Source organism: Buteo buteo, chromosome 5 (genome assembly GCF_964188355.1).
Source record: "Buteo buteo chromosome 5, bButBut1.hap1.1, whole genome shotgun sequence".
Classification (NCBI taxonomy): domain Eukaryota; kingdom Metazoa; phylum Chordata; class Aves; order Accipitriformes; family Accipitridae; genus Buteo; species Buteo buteo.
In genome coordinates, this window is record NC_134175.1 from 10,774,295 (window position 1) to 10,789,884 (window position 15,590).

Here is a 15,590-nt window from a genome sequence, read left to right on the forward strand (position 1 = left end):
CGCACACAGAGCATCAGCTCTGAGTTCAAAGGATGAAATCCCATGGGGCAAGAGGTCCAAGACAGCCTTGAAGAGGGCTTAGCATTTAAAATGAAAACCACACCTTGCTTTGCATTTTGAGCCAGAAGCTGCTGGCTTGCGCAGAGCTGGGCACCAGGCTTCCCTCCTGCCTGAGGATGTGGGAGAGGGGCCGGGGCACAGGCCTGGGAGAAGGGATGAGATCTTGGACAGCGAGCATGGGAAGGCAGAGAAAGGAGGTCGGAGACCTTCCTGGAGGGAGGTGGGAGCTGTGGGATGTTGTGATGTTCATCCAAATGATGCTTTAATAACCACTTACTGCAGAAAACTATCTTCACTAAAGCCAGAGAATAGAATGCACTTCCTGGACAGATTTAGGTTATGAGCACTTGTGGGAGGACAGTTTAGGGACTTCATCCCAGGCTGGATACTCAGCTCCCCCAGCAAGGACATGTCCCAGTTTTCCTGGGGTTGGCAATGGGGATCCCTTCCCCAAGACCTGCTGTGCTCAAGGAGATGACAGCAAGCTGGGAAGAGGCAGGGGCCTCCAGGGATGTACTCCCAAGTGCATCTTCCTTCAGCTCATGGCCTTCAGGCTACCAGCAGGAAAGACAAAGCTGCCCTCCACCCCCGCAAAAGCCCCTCTACAGATGGATGTGTTTGTAAGAGGCTGCCCATAGCACGTGGGAGCTGCAGATGGTCACGGACCTCAGACGATACATGCTCAAGAACGGGCGTAACCAGTACCCACCGCGTCACCAGTGACCATGGACAAGCCTCCTTGCAGGTTTTTGGGCAAGTTCTACCTCTGCTGCACCTTACTGGGTCACCTGCAGCTCCTCTGAGAAACCTCTATCCCCTTATCCAAAATGCACCATCTTGTTGCAGGTATAGAGTGTTGCTCTGGACGGTCTCTCCCAGGGTTTTCTGTGCAGAAAACAGGGATTAGCGACACTTTTAAAAGGAAAGGGAGAGAAGAGAGGTGGATTTGTCTGTCACTACAACGTTTCTGCTTTATGGAGCTGTCTTCTCACTCGGAGACGCATGTCGTCCTCTTCACTAATGGAAAATGTTGCCCCGCCGTCCATTTGTGATAGTCAATGCCTGGGACAACACGATGGCCCCAGGCCAAAGCAGATCTATTTTAGTAACAAAAGCAGAGTGGCTGATGAAAATGACCCTGTCTACGCACTTCCCAGCTTAGCTCTTTAGGTGGTTTTAATGGACCCCTGTGACCACCGTGGTGGAAAGCAGGCGGCCAAGTACAACGGGGGCAGAGGCAGCAGGACGGGAGGCCTGCATGGATGCACGACTGCGCTGGCCCCTTTGCAGAGAGAGGCCCCAGCAGCAAAACACACCTCTCATAGAAGCCCTGCTAGCAGGATTGCACTGTGCAGGGAGAAAAACCCCTTCCCTTTTTTGCCCAGGCTGCAGCATTGCCTCTCACAGGGAGCCGAGTCCCTGCAGTGCCACAGCACCTCTCTCTGCAGAGCCCAAACACAGCCTCCCTGCAGGCATTTTATAGCCTAAGGGAGACCTTGGTGCAGCTGAAAGGACTGAGCTTGCCTTACCTTACCCTGCAGGTTGGCCTCGAGCTCCAGAGTGATTCCTTGGAGGGTCCAGTTGCACTAGAAAAGGGCATGCTGAGTGCGGGGCGGAAACCAGCGGTTCGCGGCACGAGCCTGCAGACCAGGACATGGCAGAGGTTAGGCACAGCGCAGAGGAAGGACACCTGATGGCCACTTACCGTCCAGGAAAAGTGAATTTCAGAGAGAAATAAAACGTGGGTTGGGTTGGGCGGGTCAAAATGATCAGGAGCATCACCTCCAGCTTGTTTATGGGGCAGGCAGCAAAGCCATGCCTATATTTTTCTCTACCTTCAGAGCAGGTTTGGGCAGGGTCTGTCCCAGCATCCATGAACCAAGGGAAGTCATCCAAAGAGCTGAGCTGTGGAGGAGGGGGTCCCCGGGACGTGACCCCAGCAAGACCCCCCAGGTGACCACAGCCCAGCAGTCCAGCTGTGGGAACTGCCCCCATGGGGGGAGCACGAGCCAGGGGTCTGCTTCATCCAGAAATCAAACCACAATGGAAATAATCCAGCACGTTTCAGTGACATGGGTGCTGGGTTATTTTTATTGCTTTATTTTTGCTGCTGCTCCCAATAAGTTAACTGGGGCATGCATTACCCGTCAATAAAATCAATCGAGCAGCCTGAGCCGTTAATAAGCTGAGTGCCAGAGGGCAGAAAAAGCTCTCTGTCGCCCAAAATATTCTTTGGGTGGCAGGGTGGGTGAGCTGCAGGCCCCACTCATTGCTTGGACTTGGCACTGCTCTTGACATGCCAGGGCAGTTTGTGGGTTATAAGGGGAAACCTTCCTCTTCCTAGTGACTCAGCAACCACCGTGCTCATCCCCAGTGACTTGGGCTCGAGGGGTTGATGCCGCTGCTGTGGGAAGGAGCCCATCAGTGGGGGGGAGCCCATGGGACCCCCTGAGGTCAGTCTTTGGTCCTGCCTGCTGCTCACAGCAGTGTCAGCCCTAAGATCAGAGCAGGTTGCCCAGGACGTTATCCCTTTGGGGCTTGTAAACCTCCAAGGATGGAGACTACACATCCTCTCTCAGCGATCAACTGTCCTCAGAATTAATGTTTTTTCCCTACAATACCCTATATGCCTCTCTGAATGGCAGCCATGTCCTCCAAGGTAGCGACTGCATCCCCAGGTGGTGTCACCTGCAAGCAGGACAGGTCCTACAACAGACCCTGAGGAACTTCACTACTCTCCACTGAGCCTACACAAGGAAAATAAATTTTAAATCCCATTAACTGTCACAATAGTAACATCCTTCCCCATGGACTCTCAAAAGACAGAGAGGGAACAAAAACCCCCACCAAGCCCAAATAGCCAAAAAAAATTGGAAAAGATGAAAAACCTGAACTGTGACTCACCGTTGGAGGAGCAGTGGGGCAGGCTGGGGATCCCACGGGGCAGATGGCTGGGGGTCAGCAGCAGAGGCAGCAGGGAAGGACCTGGAAGACAGCATGGCATCTCAGCACCCCGGCATGCCCGGTCAGCCCCCCAACCTGAGAACCCACAAAAGCATCCTCCCAACACTGCTGCCATGGCCGAGAACAATCCAAGGAAGCACAAGGGCAGAACAGCCCGGAGCAGAGGAAGCCTTGGTAATATTTTATGCCAATCAGCACAAACTTCTGGTCACTGATTTCAGTATTGAGAGAAAGAAGGAAAAACCCTGACCACAGCACCAGCTTCATCAAAATACACAGGAATAAGGGGGCTCAGACAAGGATTCAGGATGCAGGAAGGACAAGGGGTTGCAAGGAAACCCCCCTCTTTCTCCCCAGCACCAGTGCAGGCACAAGACCCTCCACCCCAGCCCCATGGGCACATCCTGCCTCCCCACTGCCCACACGGGTGCAGAGCAGTGACCCACAGCAACGCAGCCCATGAATTCACAAGGAAAGAAACTTTTATTTGTCTTCTAGGTCATAGGTTTGAGTTCATTCCAAGACAAGGCTTAGCATTCAGGAAATGCGTCATTAAAGAATTTGTCAGCAGTTTTCTTAATCAAATATTGGTCCATCTCCCAGCAGCTCTGCTTCTTGTTACATTACAGCCCTTCCACCCTTAAACCAACATGCTGCATGGTAAAATCCCAACCACAACCCTATGGTCTTGCACTGTGTGCCACATGCACACCCACGCACAGGAACTCCTGCTTCTAGCACAGCTTTTTCCTCTAAATGTTTGGTGCAGAATTGTAAGCCAGTCTCTAAAACTGCTATTTCTATGTCTTGCAGCCCCCTGAGATGCACAAGAGCAGGTGTGCAAACCACACAGAGGAGTTGCATGCTCCTCTAGCCACCTAACTCATGTTCTCTGCTATTAAGGTGCAGGTCACCTCCAGGTATGGACACACTTGCATTTCCCAGAGGACCAGTGCCATGCTGGGGGCAACCTCAGTTCCAGCATGGGTACAAGAGCACCTCACGTAATCAAAAAGCTGCCTCCAAGCAGAAACCTCAGCACTGCAAAGCACATGCTGCTTTAAGCATCCCCTGACACCTCCTGTGGGGCTGTTTCTAGAAGACCTCTGCCAGGCACAGCCATCCAGCAGCACCACCATGGCCAAAGAGGCACTGGCTGTGGCAGCTGCCTGTGTCCCCACATTACACAACAGCGGTATCTTGCTCATCAATGACCAATGCAAGACAGTCAGGAGTTGTCTTAAAAGGCAGCATCACAAGCTATGGACAAGCAACTTTTTGGTCTCCTGGTAGACTATCATCCTCACCATCATCTCCCAAATCCTCTCTCCAGCACGGCTAAAGCCCCTGCACCTTGTGTCTGCTCTGGCAGTACAAGCAGAGGAGTCAATATTTTTTCCTCGTTGTTTCTCTCCAGTGAAACATGCATTGGTGCTGTGAGAAAGACACCAGCCAGCTTATCACACCGAAAGCTTTCTATCTCCTGATCCATGGCAGTGGAGAGCACGGCTCCATCCCTGCATGGCTAGCTCGTCTGCTAGCTCTCATGGACTAGGTCCCATTAGCAAATTTGGTCAGCAGTGTTCACAAGGGGTCACCCAGGATGCTGAAGGAGCCACCTGTGAACAGCAGAGTGGCAGACATGTCCAGATACCAGCAAAATCACGCCTATTGCTCCCAGATAAAAGCACCCCAGGATGCAATGAATTCCAACACATTGATGTGGCCAGTCCCCCCAAAAGTCAACCTTTGTAGACTACGACATTTCAACATCCTTAACTCATCCCAGAGAGGCACCAAGCACCTTGAGCAGCAGGGACCACATGCAGGACAGCACCCCCCAGGGGCTCAGCAGCACCCTCAGCTTGATGCCACCCACGTGTACTGGAGGACTCAGCCACCTCATTCCAGAGGACTCAAAATTTCACAGCATTTAATCTTGAGTGGGTAAGGAGGAATCATGGAGACGTGGCCAAACGTTCTCTGAAGAGGGTTTGACCACGTGTCATCAATAGGATGCAAAGGTGAACAAAATGTGTGTGGCTCCCTGCTTGTGCGCAGCCTCGGAGGGGAGCTGATGGGTACTTCCACATGTCAGCAGGTCCTGCGCCTGGTCCCGCGGGGCCGTGACAACTCCCCTGCTTTCGCTCAGGCAGAGTGATCCAATGAGCACTGCTCTTGAGGACACATCTGTGGGCATCCAAAGCAGCATCTAGGCACAGGGGATGCCCCTGGCAGTGCCTTGGTAGGTGTCCAGTGCACCCCAGCTCACACACTGCCCTGCTGCCCAGCCCAAACCAGCAGATCACACCAGGAATCATTGTGAAGGGCCCCTCAAAGCAAGGCTTGCTCAGGTTTTCAGCAGCCCTGCCCAGAGACTCCCCACCTCTGTGCCTACTCTGGGCTGGAGATGCAGAAGCAGCCCCCTCAGAACCCTGCCACGCTGCTCTATCCTACCATCCCAAATACCAGCAGGTCCTCCCATATCCCCTACTACATACCACACCCCCCAAAATAAAAAGCCTGCTCCAACACCCAGCCTGCCTCTCCTGCAAACTCAGCCAGCCAAGGTGGGCTTCAGCTTCCCCTCACCTGCAAGTACTTGGCTGTCTGTGCCCATAGGGCATCTTGCTTGCCCCTGTGTTTGGGACCATGGGGCACCTGTGTGGGGTCCAAGATCTGCAGAGAGCACGGAGAGCTTGCAGATGTCCTCTTGCTTTGCTGCAAGCCCCCAGGGAAAACTCAAGCTCTTTGGGAAAACATGCTGTGCAGCTGGTGAGGGATGCACCGGATGGAATGGGATGGGATGGGGATGTTCTCCCCCCGTACCACCAAATCCCTGAGCTTATAGACAGGAACCTCAGCAAGATGGCTCCACCTGCATCGTCCCCCCCAGCTGCTGGCTCCCTTCCTGTTGGAGGGGAGCCCACACCCATCCAGTCAGGGTGCAGCAGCCCCTGCACCGTTGGGATCTGCTTTGTTCTGCTGCTTGGGGTTTCCAGTGCTGCCGCTCATCACGCAGGGGAGAGAACAATCCTCCCCTGACCTGCGTTCCCATCATCCGCCTTACTGGGTGTTTTACGCAGACAGAGGCAATGATTTTAATGTCCCAGTGAACAAGCTGTCGGGACGCATCAGCCTCAAAGGGCAGACTTCAGAGATGGCTTCTCCTCCCAGGCGCTGCCTGGGCAAGGGAGACCGAATCCAGCTCTGCACACACACACACACACGCACACCACGCGTATGCCACCGGTGCCTGTTATTTTCCAGCCTTTTAACAAACATCCTTCAAAACCCCACTCCTCAAGATGGGGAGGTGGTGAGGCCAAGGTGGGGGGGCTGTAGGTGAACTGCCACCGGGACGGCACAGCCGCCAGGCAGGCAGAGTGGGCAGCCCCGCGGGCAGGAGCCGGCGTGACGTGATGGGACCTGAGCGCTCTGAAGTCATCACGAGTCTCGGCAGAGATGAGCTGAGAAAAGCCATGAGCGGAGCTGACATCTGCCCCCTGGGCGGGTACCTAATGAGCAGAGACATTGTCCATTTGGGGAGACGAGGTAAAGTTAAAAGATTTCTGAGCTGACACCTGGCAGCCTCCATCGGTATTCCTGGTGAAACAGCAAGGGAAGGAGAATGGAGACGGGGGGCTGAAACCAGTCCCCCCCCGGGCTCTGCAGCAGTGGGTGAGCAGGATGGGGATGGCATTGGTGTCTCAGCATCTCATCTCCGCTGCCTGGAGCTCCCTTCTTTGTGATTTTCTGCCACGTTAGAAGAAAACGCAGTGCTTTCTGAGAGCTGCCCCACCAGGAGCATCCCTGGAGGGGGTCTGGCTGGGTCTTGCATGGCCCCATGCCTGCCGAAAAGGCAGTGGTGTGGGGGGAGCATGTTCCTGGGTCCAGCGCAGACCAGACTCACTCTCGGCCAGGATCCGGGCATGGGCAAAGGGTATCCTGTCCCATGGTCCCCACAGCCTGGGAGCAGGATGGCACTCAGCAAAGCCCAGGCCCCCGGCATCACCCAGCAGCCCCCCCCACCGCTTCCACAAACCTAGTTCAGTCAGTCCCTATAAATCCAGCCTCCATAAGCCCTCTTGTCATCAGCTCTTCCCTAACTTAGCTCAAGCCTCTTTGCTACCCACCATCTTCAAACAGTGCCTGGTGATGAGATGGGAGCTAAAGAGTGAGAGGAGGAGAGCCCTGTATCATCTCTATCACCTCCTGGTTTTCCCCTCTGGAAAACCTGGCTCTAAAAGCACTGTGAGCCAGCAAACTCCCCCCATTTACCCGCAAAACCCCGGTAGGCAGGTTGTGGGTCCACCTGGGAAAGCGTGCACTGAGATGCTTTCCTTCCCACCTGCCTGCCTGCTTTCCCAAAAGCCATGCAGGTTTTACAGGGAAATCATCTCCTTGGGACCATCCTGGGTGGAAGGAGGTCCTCGAGCATCCTCAAGGCTTTCTACCAGCCAACAACAGCCTAAAAAACTTGCCATTGCTCCACACAGCTTCATCGACAAACATCCTTGGGTCTAAACCACGTAGCAAGCGGAATTTTCACCTGTGTAGCTCTGGGGGTTTTTGCTCCTTTCCGATGGATATAGCCAGAAATGCCTAACCCGGGGTGCAAACCCAGGGGTGGCTTTGCCTGGGATGCCCAGGAGCGGAGACAGCAGCTGGGCTCCAGCCACTCCTCCCTGGCACCCGCTGACCGGCTGGGCTCGAGCAGATGGAGCGGCTGCAAATCCCCCCGTAAGCCAGGGAAGGGGACTAATCTCCTAGAGGACAAATCGGTTGGTGAGAGGGGGAAGCTCGGCCTTTTGCTTTTTCCTCCCTCTTCCTGCAAACAGCAGCAGCATCCGGTGCACCTGGAGGGACCCCAGCATCCCTGAGGGTGGAGGAGGCAGCGCTGGGGGCTTGGGTACCTAGTGGAGACCTTGGTTTTGGCACAAGCAGACATTTCATTTAGGTCACAGCAAGCTAAGCCATTAAGTGCCCTACCAAGGGAGACACAGCAGCTGGTGTCTCTTTGGGGAAAACTGGTGAGTTTTTAAAACTTCCAGAGCGCTCCCTGGCCATGAAGGGCTGAGGGTTCACTGCACATGAGAAGTCCTTGGTGGGCTTAGGAAGCCTTAGAAGCAATCACTGGGATGAGACGGACCGTATGCAGTGGAATCCCTGGTACTTCCTCACCTTTGGGGAAGGACAGGAATTAGGTCCATTGGAGTGGGCTAGTTTAGGTCCTCAGGATGGGATTTGGAAAGCCAGACATGCTCTCTTCAAAACCTAGACATCCCTAAAAGGATTAGGAGTGATGTAACATGCCGATGTCAAAGCGCTTGAGCCAGAGCCGTGCCCCAGCAGCAGATGCCACCAGCAGCTCCCTGGGACATCACCCATGGCCAAGACCACCCATGCATTTCAGAAGGGTGTTTCTGCCCAAAAGACCCCAGAGCAAAGGTCAGCCCAAGGAGACCCCAGGGTCTGCACAGCCTTGTCCTGCTCTCGGGGCCATTCACAAGCAGCCAACCCCCTCCTATTCATTTTCCTTCTGCTCCACAAGCAACCGAGAGCAAGGTCAGCAAATTTGGTGCCATCCTCCATTCATCTGGGTTCGCTTTTTTCCTTCCATCCTTTATCATTGCCCCTCTTCCCTTGCTTAAGAGCTGGCAAAACTATTGCTGCGTGCTTGCAAGGGAAAAACGTCTCGCCAGATATTGTCAGCTCTACTCGCAAAACTCTGGGGTGTTTTCTAGCCACGGCAGGGAGAGCTGTTGTTGACAGGCACGTTAGCTTTCATCAACGCTTGAAAGGAGGAGGCTGCAATCCAGGGCGAGGATGGAGACCATGCAGGCTGGGACGCATGGCATCTGGGCATGGTTTGCACCCTGGTCCTCTGAAGGAGGAGCACGGATGGCTGGCAGAGCCCAGTGAAGCCCTGGCTGAGGTGTAACAACCATCAGATGGCACAGCATCACTTCCGCTGCTTGCCTGGGGAGCCAGACCCCCGGCGCAGAGCCCACGTGCAACGAAATGTCCTGGGAGACAGAAGTTGAGCTATCGGCGTGTGCCCCTGGGGACCATGGCCACCCAAGCTGTGCAGTAAAACCAGGCAACTTCAAGTCCCTCACTCATCTATCCCGTGGCCATATGCTGGTGTCCAAAATCCCCTGGAGGGGTAACACATTTTCCAAGTGGGGAAACTGAGTCACAGAGGTGTCCAGACCAGCAAGCTGCCTGAAGAGGTCCCCCTAGGTGGATTTTTCAGCAGACACTAAAACCCCGATGATGCTACAGGGCTGCTTCTCTGCACCTCGCCATGCACTCACCGTCCTCCCCATCACAGCCTCATGTGTCCTGCAAGATCTCTCACCCTGACAAGCTCAGGCAGCCCACCCTGGGTGTCCCCAAGGCACCCTCCTCCCCTGACACAAAGCAGCCAACATAGCCAGATCAGGAGATTCTCCCCCAAAGCTATGAGATATTGAAACCTATGGATTTTGCCCACTGGCTTTGGGCTTTGCAGCTTCCCAAGATTCCCAAGGTGCATTTCATGCAGTGGCCACAGGCAACCACAGTGGAGAGGCTTGCCTGCCCCATGGAGCTGCACCGTCACAGAGAAGGGCTTCGTTTCACAGATACCCTGGGAGTCTCCTCTCTTCTGCTCCCCAAAACATTGCCTTCATGTTATCAGTCAAATAAAAGCCTTTAAGTACTGAATCGTTGAAGGAAGGCTAGAGTCACAGAGTGAGTCAGGCTGTGAGCATTTCTGGAGGTCTCTGGTCCAGCTCCTGCCCTGAGCAGCGTTGCTCCAGAGATGAATTAGGCTGCCTGGCATGAAATAATTTCACCCTGAAACCTCAGAACTTTTTCCAAGCCCTCCATTTTTTTGCCTGCACACCAGGAGGGGCTCTCCTGTGGGCTTTCCCAAAACACACAAAAGAGAGATGTTCACTTCAGGTACTCAAACCTGCATGCCCTCATCCACTGCCATCACCCAAAGTCCTCATTTTTATAATTTCAGGAGCACAACGGGCAGCAGGGACCTCATCATAGATCACCCAGCTTCCTAACATCACCTGGGTAAGAAGGGATGGAGCGGCCACACACCACCCCTCGGTAGCACAGAGCCGGTCTGATGTGCCTTGCCGCCAGCCAGCGTGACCTGTGCCGGGGAGTGGGGGGACATACCACCGTCACACCTGGAGACCCCTGGGCAGCCCCGGACATGCGTCGGGGCCATTCCTGCCTCCTTACCCCCTGGGCCGATCTCCTGCTCAGTGCGACTCGGAGGCACATCTGGCGGCGTTGGGAAGGTGACGGTGCAGCCGGCAGGGCGGCTCTTGCCCTGCAGACAAAAGGGATGAGAGTCAGGCTGCGCTGGGGCAAAAGCATCCTCCAAACAACGTGCCCCAGTGCAATGCAAGGCACTCAGTTGCTCAGCGGCAACCCCCCCAAAATCCTCACAACGGTGATGGGGCAAAGATGTCGCAACCAGAGATGTGCAACCATGTCATGGGGGAGGACACCTGGGGGGCAGAGCCTATGTCATGGTGTGCTTGCACAAGGTGGGCGTTTTCAAGGCAGAGACCCCCAGCAGCACCCCTAGCCCCACTCTGGCTGTGGTTCGGCGTTTCCATGAGTCCTGTGTTTGTGCAACGTTCACTACGAACACGTTGGGGGGAGCTCGAAACCACACACACGGCAAAGCCACACATCCCGGGTGAGAAACCCCTCTGTGAGCAGCAGCTCAGCCGCTAACATCAGGAATAAGCAGAGCATTTGCTACTTCCACTTGCAGCAGCACATCACTTACATTTCCAAATACGTTGCTTAAGTTATTATCATTTAGTGGCTTTTAAGAAAAAGACCCTACTCCCTTCCCACCCCAAGCTGAGTGCGGACAGGCTGTGCCTGTGCTGGTCACTCACCCTGTGCCCACCACAGCAGGTCCCCATCCTGGGGACGCCCACACAAGCACTTCAGCATCACCCAGCATCCATGCCGGAGATGCTGCCACCCCAAGTCCCTAAGGACAAGCGGGTCCTAGCACTGCTGGGAAGCAGCTTTTCCCAAACACCGGGGCCCTCCAGGGCACTTGGATTTTCAGGAAACCATCACTTTGGGCTGGGAAAGTCTGGACAAGAGGGTTTACTCCTTGGTGGCAGGGATGCATGAGTCATCCTCCAGCCACTGCCCTTGAAATGGAGCCAAAAAAGCTTTTACCCAAAGCAGGCAGCAATAGGATACTGGATCTGGAGCTCCAGGATTAACCCCTTCCTGGGAGAGGCTGGCTGCTTGCCTTTGCATGCGGACCCTCTTTCTCCTTCTCTGGTTGACCCTGTGTTTCCCCACAACGTGCACTCACCAGGCTGGTGGACGCGATACCAACAGTCCCCTGGCAGGGCTGGGGGGCACATGCCATGAGACCCTGGTGATGGGCTGCTGCCAGACCAAAGGGGGCTGGAACCACATTCCCCCCAGCTGGGGAATGGCATTTCTCTTCCGCGTGTCTCATCGCAAAGCCTGTCCAAACAGGCCAGAGTTTGGGGTTCGGCAAAGGGAAGAAGCAACCGAAAAATAAGGTGGAAAATTCAAAGCGCTTCATGATACCATTTTTGGAGGAAAGCATTTAGTTTTTGCACTCCTGAGTGCTTGCTTCATTTAGGAAGTCGCCAACCATCCGTAGCTCCTGTAAAGGGCTCCCCATCAATCGGAGTGCCGAGTCTTGATGGGCTTTCCCCAAAATGGGGGGAACCTGCCCGCTGGAAAATCCTGTATTCCCTCCTCAACACAAAACAGCCCCTTGGGGACGCTCAAAGGAGGGACCTTCTCTGCTAAAAAGAGTTTTTCTTCTTTGCGTTTTCCCCACAGGCAGTCAGAGAGGTGGGTAGCACCCAGCTTGCCTGCCAACCTGATGAAAGGTGGACCTATTTCTGCAGCATAGAAAGGTGAGAGCCTCAACCCTTGGCTGTGCTGACGGCCATGGGCATCACTGTGCTGGGACAGGGCAGGAGGATGAAGGATGCCCCTGTCTCTGCCCCAGGTATCACTGCCCCAGGGCTGGGAGTGAAGGGTCCACCCCAGGGACACAAACGCTGTCCCCCAGCCTGGCACACATCTCCGGCATCCCTGCAGCCTCCATGCAGGGAAAGGCAGCCAGCAGGTACCAGGGGGTATGCTGGCCACATCTTAGTGCCATTATTTCACCTCCCCAATTAGCAGGGTGAAGAAGCAGCGCTTCCAGCAGAGCACTGAGGCTGGGAGGAAGCGCTGCCATTAGCGCTGCAGGCAGCTGCCTGAACGGTGCCCCCTTCCCATAGGGCTGGATCAGGGCACCACGGGCAGCCCTGTGGCAGCTGGGGTGGGGGGGGGGGTCTGGGGACATTTATTCCCCCTCCCCAGGCTCTGCCCGGTGGGAGGAACAGCGTGCATGCAGGGGTGGCTGCAGCACACCAGCCTCGCCGTGCAGGCGTGACCATCGGCTGGGTGGAAGCCAGCTCCAGCCCTGAAACAAGCCCATGCTCTCCTGAGGCCACTGCAAAGAGAAAGGAAAGGAGCCAGGGGTTACATTTGTACCCACTAACCTGGGCTGGAGCCTCCCAGCGCAGCCCCACGGACCCGGGGCTGAGGCAGCACAGGGGCTGAGCATCACTCAACCCACCCCAGGAGTGTCTGGCAGCGGTTTTGGCACCTGCCCTGAATTCCATGGCAGAGCTACACCTCCTCGGCCATCATTTAAAGTGAGCTCAGGCAGGGGTTTCCCTCTCGCATCCTCCCAGAGGCCACTATGGAAATGCTCCTAGAAAGCATGGAACAGGTCACAGAGATTTTGGGTGCCTTCTTCACCTCCCACGAGGCTCTCCATCCATCCCCATGCTGCTTGCTTACAGACGGAGCCGATCTGCATTAGGTGCTGCTATCCATCCCCTCCACTCTCGGGGACCCCTGTCCACCTCCCAGCCCCCGCAAGACCCTGGCACAGAGCAGTGTCTGGTGCATCTCCCACCAGGACCACCCGCTCGCCTGCTACCACATCCTGAGGGATGCGCAGACGCTCTCTCCTCTCGCAAGGATGGAGAGCGTGCACTGTCCACAGCTGCAGGCCAGGAAAGCCTGGGATGCTTGCACCTCGCTGCGCGGCCACAGCACCCGGCTTTGCCCCACACCCCCAGCTCCGTGGGAGCCCCTGGGGCATCGCAGCCCCGAGCTGCCCCATCTGCCCCAGGCTCGCCATGCCACAAGCTGGGGGAGGACGCCCTGCGGCGCGGGGCTCTGCGCCATTCCCGGGGGGCCATGCAGCATCTGCACTGGGGTGGGGACGCTCTGCAGTGCAGCGGCCACCGGAGGATGCTGCACAGGGCAGGGCTGCTGCGAGGAGGGTGACGTGAGCCACCCCCTCCCCAGGACGGGTCAGCAAGGCCTCACCCAGTCCCTGGGGGACTCGTCGAGAGGAGCTGGGCAATAAAGGCTGCCCTCTGCCCCAAGGGCGATATCCAAATAAACCCACCCCTCTCAATCTGGCTCCATGTGATGTGGGGATGGAGGAGCAACCCCAGCACAGGGCACCCTGTGCTCTCTTGAGGCACATGCTGATGAACCAGCCCAATTTCAGAGGAAGGACAGAAAGGTCCCAGCTGGGGAAATGGGCTCCCAGGAGATGATTTGCCTAACTGCGGCGGAAACTTCGAGGTGTGTGCTCCAGAAACAAGGCCTGGGCTCCCTTCCTCCCCCCAGCACTGATGCTGGGGCGGATGCACTGCCCCAGCTGGGTGCACCAGTGAGGAAGCTCAGTGGTGACCAGCACACCCGGAGCCCAGGCTCAGAAACAACCACCAGACCGACACCAGTGGGACCCCACAGGATGCTGGCACCCAAAAGTCACCAGCCAAAAGCCACCACCCAGGGCTTGGCCACACAGCATCCCTACCATCACCCGTCCCCACATGCGCTTCTTCCTGCAGTGGCAGGCGGGGGGGCTTGGCAAGCCGCCTCCCTTGGGGACCCCCGCTCGTGGGCCAGGGCCACAGGGACAGCGCTTTGGGGCTTGTTTTGGCAGAGGCCAGCCTTTGCCGAGCCAAGCAGCATCCCGGGCTGGGAGTCAGGGACGGAAAACTCTCGGCAGCCTCGCAGAGATGCACACCCGGGGAGGTGGCGGGGCATAGCGGGGGGGGGGGTGTGGAGCCCCTCGGGACGGGGACACCGGGGACTCACCGCTCCGCGGAGCCACCCCTGGGTTTGGAGGGTGCTCGCCTCCCGCTCCCGGGCCGGTTCCCGGAGCGGTGCCGGTTGCGTGTGTGCGTATGTGTCCCGCCACCCCCCACCCGGGTCCCCGCGTGGGTGACCCCCCCACCCCAAGGATGGACCCGGCCGAAGCAGGGCGAGGGCAGCGTGCGGCCGTCCGGTGCGGGGCAGCCCCTCCGGCACCGGCGTGCTCCGTCCCGGACCCCCCTGCCCCGAGCTCGCCCCCCCCCCAGAAAACAACGCCCCAGGGAAGGCAAACCCCTACCTGCCCCCGGACGGACGGACGGACGGACGGAGCGACGAAGGGACGGGCAGGCAGGGCTGGGCAGGAGGAGGGGAGCGCCGGAGTTGGGGGCCGGGAGGGCGCGGCGGGGCTCGCTCCCGGGGAGGTGGCAGCGGGAGCCGAGCGGGTGTGCCCGGCCCGGCCCGGCCCCCGCAGCCCTGCCCGGCCCCCCCGGCTCTGCCCGGCCCCCGCAGCCCTGCCCGGCCCCCCCGGCTCTGCCCGGCCCCCGCAGCCCTGCCCGGCCCCCCCCGCCCCGGTCCCCGCAGCCCTCCCCGCCCCGGCTCTGCCCGGCCCACCCGCCGCCCCGCCCCGCCGCCCCCTGCCCCAGCCCCAGCTCCTGCCCCTAAGCCTGCCCCAGCCGCTCTCCTACCCCGGCCGTTGCCCCTGCCGGGCCCCAGCTAATACCCCTACCCCTACCCAAACCCCTGCCCCTGTCCCTTTCCCAGCCCCTGACCTTCTCCGCCCCAGCCACTGCCCATTTCCCAGCCCCCGTCCCTGCGCTGCCCTCGCCCCTGCTCCTGCTCAAGCCCCTGCCCGTGTCCCAGACCCTGCTCAGGCGCCTGCCCCTTCCCCAGCGCCGGCACCAGACCCTGACGCTGCCCCTGCCCTGATCCTGCCCCTGCCCGAGCCGCTGCCCCAGTTCTGCCCCTGCCCCATCCTTCGTGCTGAAGCCAAGTCCCGGCTCCAAGCCCCAGCAGCCAGGCGCCGGGGGATGCCAGCCCTTGGGCCTGGGGGGTTGCCCCCCCCCCATTTGACCTATCGGATGGGTGGCTGGGGTGCCCTGTGCTGCCAGCACCCTGTCTTCTTTGCACAAATGCATCTGCCAGCCCGGCCCTTGCACCCCTGGCTGCTATCCTGGGCTGGGGGGAGTCCGGCCAGCGACTGGGGCTGGTAGCAGCAGCATGACTTTGCCAAGGGACACACACTGGGGTGGGTGGGGGTCCAGGTGACACTGCTCAGGGTTATTAAGGCCCACCAGTGCCCCCAGGGTGCTAGCACTGCCCAGGTGCACAGCATCACCCTGGATCCACACCCTGGGGTGCTCCTG

The 15,590-nt window shown here is 57.7% G+C and overlaps 1 protein-coding gene across 16 annotated transcripts in view; it reads right to left on the reverse strand.

The window, feature by feature from the left end:
- PCBP3 (poly(rC) binding protein 3) overlaps window positions 1-14,727 on the reverse strand; it is a 63,771-nt gene extending 49,044 nt beyond the window's left edge. For 11 of the 16 annotated variants that reach the window (XM_075027800.1, XM_075027799.1, XM_075027797.1 and 8 more), the window contains exons 1-4: window positions 14,525-14,638; window positions 10,273-10,363; window positions 2,965-3,045; window positions 1,595-1,700 (exon numbers count right to left, since the gene is read on the reverse strand). In XM_075027800.1, the coding sequence (XP_074883901.1) occupies window positions 1,595-1,660 (66 nt within the window). In that variant the 5' untranslated portion in view covers window positions 1,661-1,700; window positions 2,965-3,045; window positions 10,273-10,363; window positions 14,525-14,638. Of the gene's footprint in view, window positions 1-1,589; window positions 1,701-2,964; window positions 3,046-10,272; window positions 10,364-14,524 lie in introns of those variants that run through there. The other 5 variants (XM_075027789.1, XM_075027801.1, XM_075027790.1 and 2 more) reach the window with 5 other exon arrangements.
- Between the last annotated feature and the right edge of the window lie 863 nt (window positions 14,728-15,590).